Source organism: Panthera tigris, chromosome C2, assembly GCF_018350195.1.
Source record: "Panthera tigris isolate Pti1 chromosome C2, P.tigris_Pti1_mat1.1, whole genome shotgun sequence".
Lineage (NCBI taxonomy): Eukaryota > Metazoa > Chordata > Mammalia > Carnivora > Felidae > Panthera > Panthera tigris.
Window position 1 is genome coordinate 148,354,921 of NC_056668.1, and position 21,381 is coordinate 148,376,301.

A 21,381-nucleotide genomic window follows, 5' to 3' on the forward strand; every position below is an offset into this window, starting at 1 on the left:
TAGAGAAACAGGCCTCGGATTTCCGGAGACTTTCAGAGGAAGGGAAAACTCCCCAGTGTCACATGCTCCCGAGAGTGTCAGTCGGATGAGGATGGAGAAGGGACCATTATAGAGGCAACAGGAGTAGCTTCCTCGGGGGTCATTTTCAGTGGCATGTGGGGCAAAAGCCTGGCGGAGTTCCTCGAGGAGGGGATGATGAAGGCGAGACGGGGAGCCTCAGTAGTTCTAGAGAGAGTTTTGCTATTAAGGGGAGCTGAAAAATGGGGAGCTGGAAGGAGATGTGGGGTCCCAGGAACTTCTTGTTTTTAAGGAACTTGCTCTTTTTAAGATGAGCCATCTTTTAGAGACATTCCTGTGTGGACGAGAATGACCTAGTGCAGAGGCTGGTTGACTACAGTTTATGGGCCAAATCCAGCCCACCTGCTTTTGTAAATATAATATCAGAACACAGCCACTGGGCCTTGTTTATTGTCTGTGGCTGCTTCTGCGTTACGGTGGCACAGCTGAGCAGTTTTGAAAGAGCCCACGTGGCCTGCAGAGCCACAAGTACTTCACTTCAGTCCCTTTCCTGGAGAAGTTGGCCTGACTCTTGATCTCTGGAGAAGGGTAAAAACGATGAAGCAAGAGGGTAAGTAGTGGATTGCTCCACAGACGTCCTTGCCCCTAGGGGGTGTCCCCTGTGGTATTTGCTAAGGGAGAAGTAATGGAACCCCTGCAAGCCTGGAGGGGTCATTGAGCGGGGGAGTTAGGAAGTGGCCTTCTGCTTTTGGGAGGCTTGCGAGTGAGACTTTTGAGGTGTTTGCTGTCAGTAGTCTCCTAAACCTGTAGAAACCGGGTGTGTGAGGGCAGGATAAGAAAAGTGTTTGGAAGCGATGAGGTCAAGGAATTGGATCTCTATTTGGATAACTGGAAACTATGTTATATGTTCCCGTTTTGAGAATATTTCTGAAAACAATACTAACATCGTACTGAAGACTTGTTTACATATTTCTGTTTGGGGCTGTTGTCATCTGTTACTATTGTTTCCTACTTTAAGATAGATAGTAAAATGGGACTGTGGCCACTGAAAAATTTTTTTGTGGTGACCATTATTTTTATGAGTTCCTCTCTTCACTCTTGCCTTTTTAAAACGATTGAGTAATAATTACTTTCCCTGTGGAAAAAAGTGTTATACATTTTCCTTAATAAACTATTTAAGCGTGTTTGGAATTATTGTTTATTTTTAGCCCTCTCAGATGGGACAGAGGGACTCACCTGTTTGGGGATCTCAGTCCTCTCTGGAACCCTTCTTCAAGAAGTGGGTTGTAGCCTTGGTTTTCTAGGCTTCAGGAGCAGTGTTTTTTACGCATTAAGGGTTGTATATGTTATTGGGGCATTCCTACACATTGTCCCTGGATTCCTGCTTAAAGTGGGTGTCATCCAGTTCGCTTGCTACATACAAACCTAGCATGTGCATTAGAGCTCAGTTGTACTGTGCCCTTGGCCGTATTTTATCATCGGCTCATTATTTGCTCAGACTTACGCATCTGGGGCCAGACTTTGGGGCTGTGACTGTCCGTGTGTTTCCTAGCGAAGCTTGGCCGAGCCCTGGAGGAGTGGGCAGTGCCGGCAGCCCACACATCCCTAATTATCTTCTCCTCACTTCCTCACTGTCAACAGCCCTAGGCTTGTTGGACCTCTAGACAGGGCCAGAGACTGTTCCGCGAACTCTGGGGTCATTGTGGAGGTGACACAGAAGCACTGTGAAAGTCATGGTACTCAAATCGTTACTTGACTGCGGGAGGTCTAACCTGGGCTGTCAGAGTGTGATGTAAATTCCGGGGCGAGATTACAAACCTGAGCAGTAGAGCTTTGGGCTTGGTTCCGCCGCAGGCTCTTCGATTGAGTAGGAATTCTAAGAGAAATGACTGAGTCGTAGAGAGCAAGCTTTCTGTGGGGTTTTTGTAAACAGTTGTGTGTGTGTGAGTGTACAGTGAGCTTTTGCAGCTTGTTCAGTGGGGAGGTGAAAGCTTGAAGTGGCCTGTGTGCCACTTCATAGTGCGGGGTGGGAGAGGCAGTGCCCACGAGTAGATGGCTGTTACGGTGGCACTGGGCAGACCCGTCCTTCACAAGCTTTCAAGGCCATCAGCCGTCTAAACATTGATACCCTTCAGTGCAACACTTGGCTTCTCACGTACACATCGGGTGTGGCATCAAAGCATTCGACTTTATTTTCTGCCATGATAAACAGGTTTCCAGTTCTCCATCCAGCCATCATAGGCGTCATTATCTTCAGGATTTAAAAGGCATAGTCTTTAAATTACTTGTCTGTTTCACATCAGATTAACATCTTTATTTGATTGGTTCGTTAAGGGATGTGTAGAGATGACAGTTGAACCAGTTGCCTTGGACTAGAATATTAATGTCAGATAGGTGTATTTTGGCTGATAGATACTTATTTGTCTTTGCTTGGTGGGAGTTTCCAACTTTCCTGATTGGCTTCTTTGATTTTTGACTTACCACTTAATGCCTTCTGGCTCTTTTGTCCTTGTACAACACATTTATTTTGTTTCTGATGGTGTTAAAATGTGCAGCACTGAACACGGTGGCAAAGGGGGAAGATAGTGCCGTCTTGCTATAAAGCATTTCTATGGCGCCCTCATATTGCGTGTTTATATGGTTATTGGGTCTCTTTATGAATCATACGGTTAATTTGCAAGCCCTTATTATTTGGTTTTTACAGCCAGAAAAACCATCCGCGTAGAAATAATAGCTAAACCAAGTCTCTTGGTAGGATCACTGTACCTTCTAAAGTCTGAAGGAATCAATCCCTTGGTAACATTTGGCAGATATTCGCATCAGAGTTCCGTTTTAGTGTTTTCACTGCTGTGGCGATTTACTAAGGTAATTTACCAGTTCAGAAATAACACAGTACTTGCAGTACAGGCTCATTTTTGTTGTTGTTTATCTACTCTTGATAAAGCCGTGCTCTCTGTGAATGTATTGCGTACCCCGTCACTGTCAACTCCAGAGAACGACGTGAAGCCCGGATGCATGGAATGTAACATGAGGCATAAAGCACAGACTCCCAGTTTATTTCTCGTGTCTCAACACCCGAGTCGTCCTCCTTATCAAGTCTTTTGATTTTATGTGATGACAGTTATTGGTCAGAATATATTGCAGTGTTTGCTGTACAGAAGGGGCCTTTGTGATGGAATTAAAGAGTGTGAGAGCTGCCAGACTAAACAGTGGTCTGAGTTTCAAATGTTCTGTGACTCTCTTGGCACAGTTCTATTGCCATCTCGAACATGTGTTATCACTTAGGATTCTTTGCCATAGAGTGTTACGTAGGAAAAAACCCCAGGCAGTGAAGGAGACTAACTGGGCTTTTCAATGAGGTAAATGCCTCTGAGACACCTCATACCCTCAAAATGTACCAGTTTTTTGCGTGTGCATTTTTTTCTGTCTGCTTGGAGTCATAAATCCAGCTTAATGCAACTGTTTACAAAGTAAACAACATGGTCAGCTTTTAGGGACAGACTTCATTAGTTATCTTGAAATTCTGAAGTCAGGTAGCCCAAGGGGAAAATGGACAAAGGGTATGAAGAGGGCATTCCTGACAGTACATATGAAAAAAAGTAACCCTAATTAGTATTCAAGACAATTCCATTAAGATAATAAAAAGATGATATTGGTAGAGTTTTTTTTTTTTTTTAATGTCTATTTTTGATGTGTGGGGGAGGGGCGGAGAGAGATTCCCAAGCAGGCTCTGTGCTGCTGCAGGCCTCGAACTCCCATATCGTGAGATCATGACTGGAGCTGAGATCAAGAGTCGGACACTTAACTGACTGAGCCACCCAGATGCCCTCAATTTTTTTTAATAGCACTTGTTGCGAGTCTAGTGAAATGTACTCTTTCATAAATTAGTACATCTTTTGTGACATGCAAACTGTCAATATGTATTAAACCTTAAATATCCTTTGATTCCACTTCTAGGAATATATATTAAGAAAAGAGTAAAAGATATGCACAAATATTTATATATAAGAATGCCCACTGACACATTATTTAAAACCACAGTGAAAATAAAGATAGCTAGTATCTGTGTTCAAAGAGCTTTTTATGTTCCAGACAGGGCTGGATGCTTCACATTTACTCCTCACCCTCATGAAATGAGGTAGGTAGGCAGTGATATAACGTACAAAGAAAGTAAAGCTTGGAGTTGATGTACTTATCCAGGATCCCAGAGCTAGGACAATTGAGTGAGATTTGAACTCCTTTGAAGTGATCCCTTAACCACTACATTTGTTTTTTTTTTTCCGCCCCTAGTGCATACTAGTAGAAAGTGGGTCCTTGTTATAGGATCCATCAATATAGGATGAGCTCAATACATTGTAGGTTAGAAAACTATGAAGGTCCAAGAGTTCATATCTTCAGTGAGTATTTAATGATGTGGGGAGATGTTCTTAGTGAGCCGCGGTGTGTGTGGTATGAGTTGACCATTTCTTCCCACCCTCTATTCTGCTGTAATATATCTTAAATTAGGCAGATGCCAGTTCTGATGCCAGATCCATTATGGGCTTTGAGAGTGGCTGTCAGAAAATTGCTTCACCAACCTGTGTTTCAGTGTCTCCCTCTGTAAGTGTCCTTAGGCATTAAATGAGGCGTGACTGCAAGGGACGGAGTACATGCACAAGAAATGGTAGCTGTTATTTTCCAGATGAGGTTGATCCTATGCCTTATATGAATAGAAAAAAAAAAAAAAAAGCAACTAATACATCAGAACTTACAAATGAGTTTTTTAAGTTTATTACTTTGAAAGAGAGCGCAGGAGCGCAGTGGGGAGGGACAGAGAGGGGGAGAGAGAGAGAGAATCCCAATCAGGCTCCACACTGCCAGGGCAGAGCCCGATGCCAGGCTCGAACTCATGAAGCATGAGATCATAACCTGAGCCGATCCAGAGTTGGACGCTTAACCGACTGAGCTCTCCAGGCGCCCCTTATTAATGATTTTTTTTATAGCACTGCGATTGCAATATTTTCGTTGTAATGTAATATAATTTTCTATTTTTCCCAAAGGTAACATTCAATAAAATACTATATTTTATGCTCCTCTATTTCTGTATTTCACATAAATAATTTTATATAAATAGCTATGTAAAATTAAGATTTTTTTCTGTCTATTCCAATTTGATTTGTAGGAGGTTTTACGCTAATACCAATACTATGTTATATTGAAGTTTTATAATAAACTTTAACTGGTAGAGTAGATCCTCCTACCTTGTTCTTTTCCCATTTGTTTGTTTATATTCAATTTATTTAAACTATAAAAAACTCAAAACAGTTCACACATTTCTCCTATACCTGCCCGACCCTCACCTCTGGCAACCACCAATCTTTTCTCTGTGTCCGTGAGCTTGGTTTTGTGTGTTTTGTTTGTTTTGTTTAGGTTCTAAATTTAAGTGAGATCATATAGAAATCACCTTTGTCTGACTTATTTTAGTTACCATAATGCCCTCAAGGTCCATCCATATTGTCAGAAGTGGCAAGATCTTTATTTTTTTTTAATGGCTGAACTTTTAAATATTCCACCGTATGTCTGTGTGTGTGTGTGTGTGTGTGTGTGTGTGTGTGTGTGTGTGTATACACCACATCTTTATCCATTTATCTCTCAATGAACACTTGTGCTGCTTTTGTATCTTGGCTATTGTAAAGAGTGCTGTGTTGAACATGAGGGTGCAGATATCTTCAAATGAGTGTTTTCGTTTTCTTTGAATAAATACCCAGAAGTGGAATTGCTGGATCCTATGATAGTCCGGTTGTTTTTTTTTTTTAATGTTTGTTTTATTTATTTTTGAGAGAGAGAGAGTACGAGAGGGGAAGGGGCAGAGAGAGAGGGAAACGGAGAATCCCAAGCAGGCTCTGTGCTGTGAGTGTAGAACCTGACATGGAACTCAAACCCACAAACCATGAGATCATGAGCTGAAACCAAGAGTTGGACGCTTAACTCACCGAGCCATCCAGGTGCCCCTTAATACGATTTTTAAACTATTTATACGTTGATGTTTTTTTTTTTTTTCCTCTTTTTTTTAGTCTGCAAGTGGAGGAGAGGGAAAGAGGGAGAGAAAGAGAATCTTAAGAGAATCTAATCCATGCTAAGCACGGAGCCTGATGGAGGGGCTCAATCCCACAACCCTGGGATCATGGCCAGAGCCAAAATCAAGAGTTGGACACTAAATCGACTGAGCCACTTAGGTGGCTCTAATGTGATTTTTAATAATTATTTTCTATAATCAGGAAAAAACCCACCTATTTGTTTAACACACATACTCATATAGGCTGGTGGTTCTTATTAAACATTAATGTTGGGACACCTGGGGGGGCTCATTTGATTGAGCATCGGACTCTTGATTTAGGTTCAGGTCATGGTCTCATGGTTCATGGGTTGGAGCCCTGCATCGGGCTCTGTGTTGACAGTGCAGAGCCTGCTTGGGATTCTCTGTCTCCCTCTCTCTCTGCCCTTTCCCTGTTTGCAAGCTTTCTCTGTCTCTGTCTCTGTCTCTCTCTCAAATAAATAAATAAAACATTGGGGCGCCTGGGTGGCGCAGTCGGTTAAGCGTCCGACTTCAGCCAGGTCACGATCTCGCGGTCCGTGAGTTCGAGCCCCGCGTCAGGCTCTGGGCTGATGGCTCGGAGCCTGGAGCCTGTTTCCGATTCTGTGTCTCCCTCTCTCTCTGCCCCTCCCCCGTTCATGCTCTGTCTCTCTCTGTCCCAAAAATAAATAAAAAACGTTGAAAAAAAAATTTAAAAAAAAAAAAAATAAATAAATAAATAAATAAAACATTAACATTAATGGCAATCCATAACCTATCTTGTGGTTTCCAAGGTCAGCAAGGTAGCCTTTGGTTCAGTGGCTTCAAGTTGATCATTACTCTGTTTGTTTGTTTGTTATGTGGAAAGTATTATGCTAAGTGAAATAAGTCCATCAGAGAAAGAAAAATACCATATGATTTCACTCATTTGTGGAATTTAAGAATTTAAGAAATTTAAGAAACAAAACATGTGAACGTACGGGAAGAGGGAAAAAAAGGAGAAAGGGAAACAAACCACAAGAGACTTTTAATGATAGAGAACAAACTGAGGGTTGATGGAGGGAGATGGGTGGGAGATGGGCTAGATGGGTGTTGAGCATTAAGAGGGATACTTGTGATGAGCACTGGGTGTTGTATGTAAGTGATGAATCACTGAATTCTCCTGAAACCAACATTGTGCTGTATGTTAACTAACTAAAATTTAAATTAAATTAAATTAAAAAAAAAAAAAAGAAACAGCTTCCTGAAATGAGTGTGGGGAGTTATTCAGTATAATACAGTATAATTTTTGGAAACTGGGACTGACCCTAAGATCTGAACAGGGTATTAAACTGTTCTTTTTGACTCTCTTCCATTCCACCCCATTGATCTCCTTGCTTCCTACATTCTTTGAAGATGGACACCACTGGGATGTTTCCTTCCTGCCACATCTTGAAATGATGGTGTGCCTTGGGGTTTCTGCCCTCATTCTACTTGTCGCTCTTCTTTCAGAATGTAATTCATTTTCTTATCCAGAGTAGCTTTTCCCTCTGTGTATTATAGTATCTTAGAGCAGTTCACATCATGAACTTGGAAACTAATGAGCTGTGTTACCTTGGATAAAGTTCAATGTTAGTTTTCTTTTTAGAACAAGGTTACTCACTCCTACCTCGCCTTAGTCATGACCACCATGGTAGTCACTCACCATGGTAAGTGAGAGGTAAAGCGGTCACTACATCGAGTGCACGGGTGGGCAGTGCTCTATGAGTGAGGTTGCTCGCTGTGATGTGCATTTTTCTGGTCGTGGTCATGGTGGTAGCCTCCAGGTAGGACACATCAAGTACCTGGTGTCATTGTGTATTTCTTCTCTTTCTCCCCTGGATCCAGTAGATTTTGAAATCCTACGGATATAACTCACTGATATTTCTCCTTTTCCTTTTCCCATTTACTCCTGCTTCGTGTTGATCGCCTCATATTTTGAGAGTCGTCATTATCAGCTAACTGATCCTCCTTTTTGTTTCCAGCCCATCCTCTTCACTGTAACCCGAATAAACATTGTAAAAACAGAAAGCTGGTAATGACATCATTTTGCCTAATCAGCCCCTTAGTAGCACCCAGTCACCTAGAGCAACGCTTGGCAAACTTTCTATAAGAGGCCAGATAGTAAATATTTTAGGCATTGCTGGCCATATGGACCCTGTTGCAGCTACTCAGCTCTGCCATTGCAGTGTAAAAGCAGCCAGAGACCGCGTGTAAATGAATGAGAATGGTTGTGTTTCAATAAAACTTTACTTATAAAAACTGAAATTTGAATTTCATGCTGTTTCATACGTGATAAAATATTCTTTGATTCCCCCCCCCCCCCAGCTCCCAAGCATCTAGAAACGTAACAACCATTCATAGCTTGTGGGCCATAGAAATGCTCGTGGCCACAAATATGCCTGTTCACCTGCTTGTCGCTGCCTGTAATGAGCTCATCCCGTTTTTGCTCTTGGCCTTGCTCTTTCCCTTGTCCAGCACATACTTCATCCCTGCCTGTCCTCCTCCCCCTTCATCCACCAACTGCCTGTCAATAACCTCCTCCTCTTTCAAGGTTCAACTCAAGTGGTACCTGCCCCATGGGGTGTGATCCAAGCTGCCTGGGTTTATATCTCAGCCCCCTCCTTGGCACTTGACCGATTTACTTCCTCATATCTCAGTTTCTCATGTGAAACAAAACAATCATCGTCATTATCATCATCATCATATTACCTGATTGCTAAGATTTTCTTTTTCTTTGTTCAACTCCATTGAGTTACCACATGTACAGCCCTGGGACTATGTTCTACTTATTAACTGTGTGATCTGTGTTTACCACTGTTGTCATCATTGGTTTCACGTTGAAGCCTCTGTTATGCTTCTCAGCCAGAAAAGACTACAGCTGACGGTTGAACAACATGGGTTTGAACTGTGCAGGTCTGCTCATATGTGGATATTTTCCAATAAATATGGTACAGTGTTGGAAACGTGTTTTCTCTTCCTTATGATTTCCTTAACAGTTTTTTCTCTAGCTTGCTTTATTGTACGAATACAGTATATAATACATAAAACATACAAAACGTGTTAATGGGCTGTTTATGTTATGAGGCTTCAGATCAACAGTAGGCTATTGGTAGTTACATTTTGGGGGAGTCAGAAGTTACACATGGATTTTTCAACTATGCAGGGGGTCAGTGCCCACACATCCTGTGTTACTCAAGGGTCAACTGTATTTTCTGTTGTCCCATCTGTACTCTTTTTTTTTTTTTAAGATTTTATTTTTAAGTAATCTCTACTCCTAACATGGGGCTCGAACTTACAACCCCAAGATCAAGAGCCAATTATTTTACTAGCTGAGCCATCAGGTGCTCCCCTTCTCTCCCTGTTTAGACATCTGTCCTAGCACTTAGAATACTTGATATGCCTCTAACTTAGCTCAATGCATGGCACCTAATGGGTACAGTAATGTTAATAAATAACGAATGAGTGAAAGAAAAAAGAGACGTATCTTAGCCTGACTTCAAGGAAATTAAAAAAAAAAATCTCTTACATTTCATTAAGTAACAGGACAAAAAGAGACCATAGAAAATAAATAGTTTCATTAAATTGAAAAGAATTTCAGGACTAGCTCTTATACAATGGCTCTTTTTTAGTGTTGGGCTCATGTCTGTAGGGACAAGAGATGCTGGCCACATGTGAAAACTGGTTGTTCTCCTAGAGATCTGTCTTTGGTTTGTGCCCCTGCCAGTCCTTTATCTTACTTGTCTTACTAATAGTGCTGCTTTTGGTTCAGTCCCCTCCTTGCTTTGGTGCAAGAAGCAGCATGCTTCTTGGTGGTATGAATGTAGAGCTTTGTGACCAGTGCAGAATCATGTCTTGGGGAGAGTGCCAAGGATTCAAAGCAGTATTGGAGATAAGAGACCAGCCATAGAGCCATAGGTTCAGAAAGGCAAAGGGTGAGGGCTCAGGACCCAGGCAGACAGAAAAGATGTGGGAATGTGGGGCCAAAGCCCTTGGCTGGTTAACAAAAATGTTGCCTGTGTAGGGACAGTTAGTGTAAATCCCTGGGCAGAATGTGACTTTCAGGCACCTTGTAGCATCTGGGAGTCAGTGATATTTAAAAAAAAATTTTTTTAAAGTGTTTATTCTTGAGAGAGAGAGAGAGAGAGAGAGAGAGAGAGAGAGAGAGAGAGCGCGCGCGCAGAGAGAGAGGGGCAGAGAGAGAGGGAGACACAGAATCGGAAGCAGGCTCCAGGCTCTGAGCTGTCAGCACAGAGCCCGATGTGGGGCTCAAACCTACGAACCAGGAGATCGTGACTCGAGCCAAAGTCAGACACTTAACCGACTGAACCACCTAGGCACCCTAGAGTCAGGGGTTTTTTGTACATGAGTGCCGTGTACTGTGTGGAGATCCTCTGGGTATAGCTGTTCTGTCTCACCTTCTGTACTTTGTATGATAGAAACAATCTCGGGCCTCGTTTTGTTCAACAGATGTGGGTCATCACAGGCCTGTGTTGGGTATCTGTTGAGGTAGTGGGTACAAAAGCTTTTTACAAAGTCGCTAATGTAATATACTTTTTAAATTTCTGTGTGAATCTCCTTTCTATTGGAAAACACTTGCTTTTTGCTTAACCATAGTTTCTTACTAAAACTCCTATCGTTTTCATGCTCTTTGAGGCAATGGGAGATTCTGTACGTGGGAGGTACGTTCTGGAATAGCCTTGTAGTCTAACAGTTCTAAGACTTTCTCAGCCAATGAAGCAGTTGGATTTTTATGTCGTGTATATATATTTTTTGCCCACTGGGGTATAAACTTCTTCAAGGAAAAGATACAATGCTTACCCATATGAAGGACTCTGTAGATCTTTATAAAATGACCAGATCTAAACATGTCCTGTGCTAGAGCTGCTGAAATTTCAGCCCTGCCCTTTTCTTGTGCAAAATATCTCCTTAGATGTGTACCTTTATTGGTAAATAAATAATTGGTATTCTGCAATTCTGTGCAAGAGGATTAGTGAGCATTGCAGACAAGGGCAAACATTTCAAGGAGAAACATTAGAAATAGCTTGCTCTCAGGCTAGACTTAATATCATACCAAAGCTACACATTATAAAATCATTTCTTTTTGGAGCTGATTCACTGGGCCAATAATTTGAAATTCAGCATGATGATAGGGATTTTTTTTTTTTGTTTTGAATTTAAAATGGCTGTTGGTACACTAGACTGGCAAATTACGTATGTCATAAGAAATGAAAAAGCTTTGTTTGTTGTCTAGTGCTCAGTTATAAACAAAAAGTAACTCTAAAACTCTTAACCAGCATTGTTGAAGTTTTAAAAAGTTCAGCATCTATTTGGGGTTTCTATATAAGTTGACCAGAAGCAGCTCATTCAAGGAACTAAATATGAATTATTCTTTTATTTTTTATTCATTTTCTAAAAATACGTGTTTAAGGGGCGCCTGGGTGTCTCAGTCGGTTAAGCATCCGACTTCAGCTCAGGTCACGACCTCGCGGTCCGTGAGTTCAAGCCCCACATCGGGCTCTGGGCTGATGGCTCAGAGCCTGGAGCCTGCTTCCGATTCTGTGTCTCCCTCTCTCTCTGCCCCTCCCCCGTTCATGCTCTGTCTCTCTCGGTCTCAAAAATAAATAAAAACAGTAAAAAAAAAAAAAATTAAAAAAAAAATGTGTTTACTCTGAGAGAACGAACATGAGTGGAGGAGGGGCAGAGAAATAGGGAAAGAGAGAATTCCAAGCAGACTCCACGCTGTCTGTGCAGAGCCTGACGTGGGGCTTGATCTCACAAACCGTGAGATCGTGACCTGAGCTGAAATCAAGAGTCAGGTGCTTAACCGACTGAGCCACCCAGGCACTCCTGAATTATGCTTTTAAAAAGGAGGCAAGAATGAGGTGAAATTGGGGTGGTCGGAATTTTCAGACGGCCTTCAAGATTCCCAGAAGGTATATACACACCTCCTCCCGGTTACTCAGCTAAACAGTAATTCAATGCCGCTGTGATGGAATATTGCAGATGTAATTAAGGGCCAAAACTAGTTGGCCGTAAAGTCTGGAGATCATCCAGCTAGGCTCTACTAATTGCAGGAGTCGTTTAAATCCAGCCTGGAGGTCAGAGACTGGGAAGTCAAAGAGATTTGAAGCTCGAGAAGTATTTGACATGGAGGAGAGTCCTCTTTTGCTGGTTTTACAGTTGGGGGAGTCCATGTGCCAAGGGATGTTGAGTGGCCTGTAGGATATGAGAGGGACCTGTGTCTGGTAGCCAGCGTGGAAAGAGGGACTTCAGGCCTACCAGGAACTGAATTCTGTCCACAGGACTGTGGTTGAAAACATATCCCCTCGTCCCCCGGCCTCCAAAGGAGAAGTCAGTTCCAGATCCCTGTGCTCTGAGCAGATAACCCAGCCATGCTGAGCTAGGCTTCTGACTACGGGACTTTGAATTAATAAATGGGTGTTGCTTTAAGCCACTAAGTTTGTGCTAATTTGTTATTCAGCAATAGAAAACAAATACGAGGCTCCCGAGGCTCCTGTTACGATCCTTTGGATTGCTGTAGTAGCCTATCAACTGTTCTCTCTGGTTCTAAACTAATGTTACTCACGCTGTCTGTGGTGAAGAAACCGTTTTTAAAATTTCAGTGTGTTACAGGCCAGTGCAGTGGCGGCTTGAGTCTTACAAAGATGGCTACAGAAGTCTCTCCCATCCCACATGCTCTTCCTTCACTCTCCCATCGGGAGTTGTCTGTGTTTCTCCTCCACTTGAGGCTGGGCTGAGCTTAATGACGGGCTTGTAACCATTGAGAATGCAGTGCAAGTGATGATACCAGGGAGAAAAGCCCAGACAGCTTCCACACGGTTGTTTAGCAGTGCTCCCTCTCGGCACCCGGCTGCCATGCTGTGAGAGGCCAAGCCACTTGGAGAGGAGAGCAGTAGGTGATCCAGTGGGCAGAATTAGCCGAGCCTTCCTTGAGTCACCTCATGTGGCGTGTGAGCGAAGAAGGCTTCGAGATGCCTACGGCCCCCCCCCCCAGCTGTTCTCGTCACCCGAGCCTTTGTGTCTTCCCAGCTGACATCAGGGAACAAGGATAGGTCATCTCAGTGTGCCCTGTCCAGATCCACGACCCATCGATTCTCTAGCATCTTAAAGTAATTACTGCTTTATGACGCTAAGTTTGGGATCGTTTCTTATGCGGCAACAGATAACCAGAATAAATATTTTCAGAAAATATGATGAAAGTGAAATCTAACAAAGGCACTCAGAATATAAGCAGAGGTCATACAGTGTCACTTCCATGCTGCGCTATCGGTCAAAGCAGTTCCAAACCTGCCCAGATTCAGGGGGAGAGGACACGGATCCCACTTCTCAAGAGAGGAGAGTCAGAGCACTTGGGAGCCATAAAGCAAAAACTAAACAAAACAAACACAAAAAAACTTTTAATATTGAAATACTTTTAGCCTCACGGAAAAGTTATAAAAGTAGTACAAAGAATTTCCTTATGCCTTTCACCCAGTTTCCACTGATGTTGGCATCTTATGGAACTGTAGCAGTTATCAAAACCAGGAAATTAACATTAATATAATAGTATTGACTATCTGCATGTCTTATTCCAGTGTTACCAGTTTTCTCACTAATGTCCATTTTCTAGTTCCGGGTGTCACGTAGGGTCCCACATTGCATTTAGGCTTCTCCTAAGTTCTTCCAACTTGTCCCAGTTGGGGACAGCTCCTCACTCTTGTCTTTTATGGCTTTAACACTTTTGAAGTGCACTGGTTAGTAACTTTGTAGGATGCCACTCAATTTGGGCGTGGCACTTTTCATGATTAGATTGGGGTTTGTAGTCTTGGCAGAAGTACCCGGGAAGCGATGGTGTGTCCTCCTCAGTGCACGGTATCAGGGCGTACGTGATGTCATTGTCTCATTTCTAGTGACGTGAAATGTGCTCCCTTGGTTAAGGTGGTGCCTGCCAGGTTTCTCCAACGTAAATGTCTTTGTGGGGAACGATTTTGAGGCTATGCAAATATCCTGGTTTTCATCCTATTTTGGTGGGGTCACTTTGTATACTGCTGCAAAGTTCTTATCCCAACACACAGAAACTCAGTCTTTCAAATTTCACTAGTTGTCTTGTCCCAGACCTGTGATGGTCTGTAGGCCGGCTCTGGTCTGCAGACCATTCTTTGAGTAGGAATGTTCTAGACTGCACTCCTTCCCCCCAGTCATTTTCCCCCATTACTGTCAGATTGGAGTTTGAACAGCAGATCTTACTGTGTCATTCTCCTGCTTAAAATCCTTCATAAACTTCCTGTAACCAGTCTTCTGGTTACAGATAAAACCCAGATAAAACCCAGAGTTCTTGGCATGACATTCAAGGCTGCATCATTCTGCTCTATCTTGCACATTGTCTTTTCACTACTTAGACTGCCCCGTCCCTCCTGCTCCCCCTTTCCACGTAGGTACGCTTCAGTTGAATCGGCCAGTTCTTTCAAGGCTCATAAACACCTCTTTTCACCAGTCTGGGCTCGCTGGGTTTTCCCCAGGTCCATTCTCTTGTCACCTGTGTATACATCCATGATAGAAGTTAATTCTGTTTGCGTCTCTAAGCCATTTGACTCTGAGTTTGAAGGCACAGATTTTGAGTGTATAAGATTTGCCCATGGCACATGCTCAATGGTGTTAGTCATAATTGAGCACTGAGATCGTTTTCAGGGAAAAAAAAATCTCTAGCACTAAGTAAGGTCTGTATCACAACATGGATTGTTAAAATGCAGGGACAGTGGATGGAGAACCCCTCCGGGGGTGGCGGGGGGGGGGGGGATGGATAGTGTTCCCGATGGATACGGCCAACCATGGAGATGGAGAGTCTTGACTTCTGGTCCTTGCTTCGTGTGTATTGTCTTTACCCACGTGGGTAGGTAAAAACTGCAAGCCAGAGAGCGAACCTGACAGTGCAGGTCCACAGACCGACCCTGGTGTCTCCCAGACCCATCGAATCACTGTCGGGGCTACTTGCTTTGTTTTGCAACATGAGCCAGAACAGACAGAGATCCTTTCCTTCCCCTCCTTCTGGCTCCTCTTTTCTCTGAATACGTAGTAGTATGGTGGGGTAGGTCGGGGGACTTCAGGTCCTTTTAATTCTTGTTCCTGGTTCGTCCCTACATAGTCTCTATGTTTTAAAGGAAAGCTGAAAAATGTTAACAGAGCTTTTGCAGCAACGTGGATGAACTGGAAGGGACTATGCTGAGTGAAATAAGTCAGAGAAGGACAGACATCGTATGTTTTCACTCATAAGTGGATCTTGAGAAACTTAGCAGAAGACCATGGGGGAAGGGAAGGGGAAAAATAGTTACAAACAGAGAGGGAGGGAGGCAAACCATAAGAGACTCTTAAATACAGAGAACAATCTGTGGGTGGATGGGGGCTAGGGGAGTGGGGGAAGGTGGATGGTAGGCATTGAGGAGGGCACTTGCTGGGATGAGCACTGGGTGTCGTATGGAAGCAATGAACCACGGGAATCTACCCCCAAAACCAAGAGCACACTTTACACACTGTATGTTAGCCAATTTGACTATGAATTATATTTTTAAAAAAGGATGAAATTCAGCCCAACTCACTTCTGTAGCTCTCTGAACAGAAGCAGAGGCATCTCCCTATTTCTACTTTTCCTACCTAAATTGCACCTAGTCATTTATATCTAACCATCGCTAATTTATTTTATATTTAGCCTGAACTGTCAAGCATCAGTAAATAAAACTTTTAAGAAGTTTCCCAATGCCAAGGGCAACCAACACTTACTTTGGGTACAGGAGGGAGTCAGAATGTCAAACAATGTATCCTAAAGGTTTTCCTAAGTGTATTCAAAATGTGCTAATTCAAACAGCACCCTCTTGGTTAATAATATGAACAGATATACAAAATCCCGGTGAATCTGCTGAGTCAAAATTTTGTAAGGAAAACTCTTTAAGCACATCCCACCTATTATTAAATTGTACTGTTAAGGGAAGAAGCAAAACAAAGAAGGCCTGTCCCTGAACCCTCCCCCTGTCCCTGCCAAAAAAAAAAAAAAAAAAAAAAAAACAACCCAAAAAACTGTTTCCAGTGGTCCAGTGAACTACTTTTGGGGAGGGCAGTTTATTTCAGTTTTCATCTGGAATTACTTAAAATCAGTGTGCTTAAGAGGGCTAACATAAAGAAAGAAAAGTATGCTGTGATGTAGTTAATATCTTCATAGTCCTTTGAAGATTAGGGATAATTTCAGAAAGATCTCTTTTTGTTTGTTTTTGGTTTTAAAAAAAATCCAGATAAATCTTCTTATTTCCTGTCCTTCAGGTTGTCCATAGACCATAGAAGTTTTATCATTTTAGAATGTAGGGATGTAACAGGCTCACGCAGTAAAATGATACTGGTGATTTAAAATGTTAAAAAAACTTTTTTTTTTAGTGTTTAGTTTTGAGAGAGAGAGAGAAGGACACAGATGCAAGTGGGGGAGGGACAGAGAGAGAGGGAGACACAGTATCCAAAGCAGCCTCCAGCTCTGAACGGTCAGCACAGAGCCCCATGAGGGGCCCGAACTCGGGAACCATGAGATCATGACCTGAGCCGAAGTCGGACGCTTCACCGACGGAGACCCTCCCTACAGGTGCCCCGCTACTCGTGATTTAAAATCATGGTGACTGACCGCTGAACAGATCCCCCAACTGAGGATAGACTTTTGCAGAAGTCTATTATGATGACTTAAGATTTGCTGCCTGAATAATTCCCGGGGATTCAGCCACATCAGCTTTCTTTGGAGGTAAGCCTCATCCTCCCTGGTCTGCAGAGGCCTGAGCGCTGGGGCTGCTCTCCAGAGTACAAATTAAAGGAAGAAAGCTCTGAGTAGTTTGCTTCATTACGTGGAGCATACTGAGGGTTTGATCATTTGAGACCCAAGCCACTAATTGGGCCTATGGTGGTATGAGAGGAGGTGGTTAAAGTGAAGAGACAGATTTTTAAAAATCAAAGTGTAAGAGCACATTGAAGGCAAGTGAATATTGTCTCCGAAGTTGTCTAAAATCTGTGGATTTCAGATGCTTAACTACGACCCACATAAGAGAAATGCATTTTGCATCACCATCCAGTATACACGCCTGTAGACCTGTAACCGAAACAGAAATGTCATCGAACGACACCCTATGTGACAGCTTTGGGTAGTCTCTATGTTATTATGTTTAATCAAGAAAATGCTAGTCAATAGCCAGCGAACTCCTCCTATTGCCCACTTATTGCCCACTGCCCACAGTCTGGAAAAGACACTGCCTTAGATCCTCGTAAACATTTGCAGCCCTCCTTGCTCCGGACTGGCTAAGTTGTTTTTGGGAATTTACACTTGCGGTTTAGTTCATGAGTCATGGAAAATGTCATAGAAGTGTTGTGTTTTTTAAAAACGAAAAGTGCTTTTATTTAGCTTGAGCTCCCTTTTTATTTACCAGACGTGGCTCTGAATTATGTCAGTCCGATCCGAGAACAACAATCGTTGTGGTTGGTGGTATTCAGAAAAATGTGAGGCCTGGCGTGTTAGAACCGATAGTTAGTTGAAGGGGGCTGGAGTAGTAGTCCCGGCCAGCCTGCTCATCGTGCAAAAGCCCAGAGAAGGACTAGTTGTAATCCATAAGAATGGGTTATGGATCCTAGTAGTGGCATATATTTAAAAATACTGTCAGGAGGGGCACCTGGGTGGCTCAGTCGGTTAAGCGTGTCTGACTTCAGCCCAGGTCATCACGATCTCATGGTTGTGGGTTCGAGCCCCATATCAGGCTCTGTGCTGACAGTCAGCTTTGGATTCTGTGTCTCCCTCTCTCTCTCTGCCCCTCCTCCCCCTCAAAAATAAATAAACATTAAAAAAAAAATACTGCCAGGAGGGTGCTGGTATTGTGAGCAGATGTTCCTGGATCTGAATGTTCGGGGACAGGGTAGAAGAAGCAGCTGTCACCTATAGGTTCCATTGGAGAAGAAGTGGGGCCCGTGTCCCCGGGACTTTGTGGGTTTGGGTGCCAGGGCAGCTCTGAGAAATACGTTTAGCTGTTTCAGCTTGGGCCTAATAAGAGTATAGATCGTAAACATTTAGAAAAAAATTTTTTAATGTTTATTTATTTTTGAGAGAGACAGAGCACGAGCAGGGGAGGGACAGAGAGAGAGGGAGACACAGAATCCGAAGCAGGCTCCAGGCTCTGAGCCATCAGCTCAGAGCCCGACGTGGGGCTTGAACCCACGAACCATGAGATCATGACCTGAGCCGAAGTCCGACGCTTAACCGACTGAACCACCCATGTGTTCCCCCCCCTTTTTATTTATTTATTTATTTATTTTTTCTTTAAAGATCATAAACGTTTTTAAAGCACAGTTTAGGAAGAGGGATGGTCACCATCTCAGGAGCTGAGGAAGTAGACTGGGAACGCGCCAGCCTGAGGCTGTGTGTGGTCTCGAGTCCGTGCATTTCCCGTCCTGCCCAGGCATTAGGTGGGGAGCTTTGGCCTCACATCTGAGCCTTCAGTTGCCCAGGAAAGTGAGAGACTGTACATGAGTTTGATATCTGTAGTCAAAATCTTATCCCCTAGTATATTGGAACTGCAAAAGTAATCGCATTTACTTCTGCTAGACACTGGGGGCTTTCTAAGCGCTCCAGTCTTTGGGACTTCTTTCTGTATCTCACTTTCTCATAACACATATTAAAAACACCCCGACCCTTTTTTTTTTTGGCGTGTCTCATAGGCTTCTCTTTTAGCAGTGTGTTATCATAGACAAACAAGCTCGAGGGAGGCCAGATGATAAATTCCCTTCCTATCTACCGGGCAATTTCTGTGAAACAGACAAACTGCACACGCCCACAATGAAGGCAACATGCTCATCTTCAGTGCTGTGGTTTATCATCCAAAGTAAATGCTAATAAAATGAAGGCATCTGATTTATTTTTAAAACTGAATGAGGAGGGATCAACAGATTATAGCTTATGGGCCAAATATGGCACACACCTGTTTTTGTAAATAAAATTTTATTGGAACACAACCATGCCTATTCATTTATGTATTATTTATGATGACTTGTACATTATAGTGACCGAGTTAAGTGGTTGCTGTAGAGACTGTGTGGCCGACCAAAGCCTACAGTCTTTGCCATCTGACCCTTTACAGAGAAACGTTTACTGCCATAGACCAAAGGAATATTTAGAGACTGAAGTGTTGTTTTAATAAGAACTGTTACTTTTGAATTGAGGCTATTTTCTCTTAAATCGCATGAAAAAAATCTTTTGTTACAATAGATAATAATTAACTAGTTTTGATGAGGGAAAGGTCCCAAAGTCTTGATTAGGGTCTACTTTTTTTTTTTTAAGTAAAAGATTAAAAATCATTATACATTAATTCATTAGTGCTGAGAAGATAGCTAATGAGGCATATATGAAAGATTACAGTGTGGCACACTTACAATTTAACTGTGCGGTGAGGGCTGGTTACATTATTTCGGCTAGCGTTGCCTATTTTCATAGCCTTAATGAGAGTTGTGAATTTTAATTAATTCTTACATTTATAAATGTCAGTCTATTTGAGATTTTACTTGCTACAGACCAGTAAGGCTAAGCTAATAGTCACTTGCAAAGAAGCCCCATATTTCTTGTATTTAATAGGGGTAGTTCAGTGTATTAAAAATGAATATAATCATCTGTTTTTCGGGCACAGAACTTAAGCAATGAAAGTGGGGGCTGTGGTAATCTTTATCAGGGCAGCAGTTTAAATACGAGTTATCTAATGTGTGCTTATCTTTTTATTTTTATTTTTTTTTAACAGACTTGTGGAAGAGAGCAAACTGATCCCACTCATTTTTGAAGTAATTCTGGTAAGAAGGGAAACGTGTACCTGAAATTCAAGTGAAATTTTAAGAATGTTAAGGTTTTGGCCACGTTGTGTGGTTGGGTTCTAACCCTGACTCTGTCCGGAAGGATTCTGTGCCCTTCATTGTCTCACTTCACCTTATCGGGCCTCAGTTTCCTTGCCTGAGCTCCTGTCCAGCTCTGAAATTGTGTAGGGACACTGTTTAAACCACCTGCGCTCGTGTCACAAGTCCTTCATCTGAGGTTGGTTCGTGGAGGAAGGGCAGAGGGATGACCACTACGCTTCAGTATGAATTTTCTGATGCTCGCTGTGAATCCCTCTGACGTTGTAGTCATGAGTCAGATCAGCAGTTTTGGGCCTATGGCCAGAGAGTTATGTTCTTCAGGATGTAGAACAGCTCCAGACACCTTTTTTTCTCTTCACAGAATGCTACTCAATTGAAAACCATCTGTTAAAGAAAACATTTCACCTATGGTTCCTATGTGTAGAGAATAAAATGGGATTGCAGAGTTGACTTCCCATTTCTGATAAATCCCTATTTATTACTAAAGGCAGGTTTGAGAAGTAGGCTGGAAATCCATACAGTAACACAGTGCCCTTAGCACTCTGTTCTCTTGTACCTAGTGGGTTATCCCCCTTTACCAAAAACTTGCCCTACAAAGCTGACTGACAGCAGAAAGGACAAAGGAGGAGACACGTCCCCAGCCAGACTGGCCTAACCTCCCTTGGTCTTTAATGGAGCAGTAGCCGTGATAGTCTGCTAACTGTACCCATGGAAATTAGCTTTCTTTAATCCAAAACTGTTAGCCTATAAGTTGTGTGTTGATAATGGCTAAATGGTGAAAACATTGCTTTTCTTAGCTACAGATGAACCTTTTCCTTTCAGGAGAGTGGGTTGGGTTTGCTGAGCCATGTGATTGGGTGGGGACAAGGGGTGAGAGTGGGTGGTATTTCCAAAGCGCGCTCAGGTGACGATGAGATGACGCAGAGCCGCCGTGCGAGGGGGATGTGCAAAGTGAGAGGCTGGAATGAATCGCTTTGAATAGTAAGGAGATTTTATAAGCAGTGTCAGGAGAAAAAAGTGGAGAAAAATGGGAGGAAGAAACATGGAGACGGAGAGCCGTCTAATGGGGACGTTAAGCTTCGCCAAGTGGCCGGTGTGTGTCTCCACCTTCAGTAGGGTACATACGTGACTTGCTGATTTGTTGCGGCATCGGATTTGTTTTGGAGGGCAGCGGGTGCAGTCAGCTGCCCGGTTTGAGGTGGGTTGGGTATAGGCAAGAGCCAAAGCTGTCCAAACCCAGCCGTATCGGGCTTGCGTCTGAAGAGACTGGTGTCGAAGACCTATGGAGAGCGCTCTAGAGCTACCGTGGGCCTTAAGTGGGGATGTGTCTCATCCCCTTGCTGTGGTAGGAGTGTTTCTGACCTGTTTAGGTCAGTGCAGCTCCT

The 21,381-nt window shown here is 43.0% G+C and overlaps 1 protein-coding gene across 15 annotated transcripts in view; it reads left to right on the plus strand.

The window, feature by feature from the left end:
• ULK4 (unc-51 like kinase 4) overlaps positions 1-21,381 on the plus strand; it is a 571,537-nt gene that overhangs the window by 247,953 nt on the left and 302,203 nt on the right. For 13 of the 15 annotated variants that reach the window (XR_006222024.1, XM_042998368.1, XM_042998375.1 and 10 more), the window contains one exon: positions 19,888-19,936. The exons of the other annotated variants lie outside the window; for them this stretch is intronic. Coding sequence is in view for 12 of the 13 variants with exons in the window: in XM_042998368.1 (XP_042854302.1) it covers positions 19,888-19,936 (49 nt within the window). In the remaining variant the exon portion in view is untranslated. The remainder of the gene's footprint in view (positions 1-19,887; positions 19,937-21,381) is intronic. 15 annotated transcript variants of the gene reach the window in all.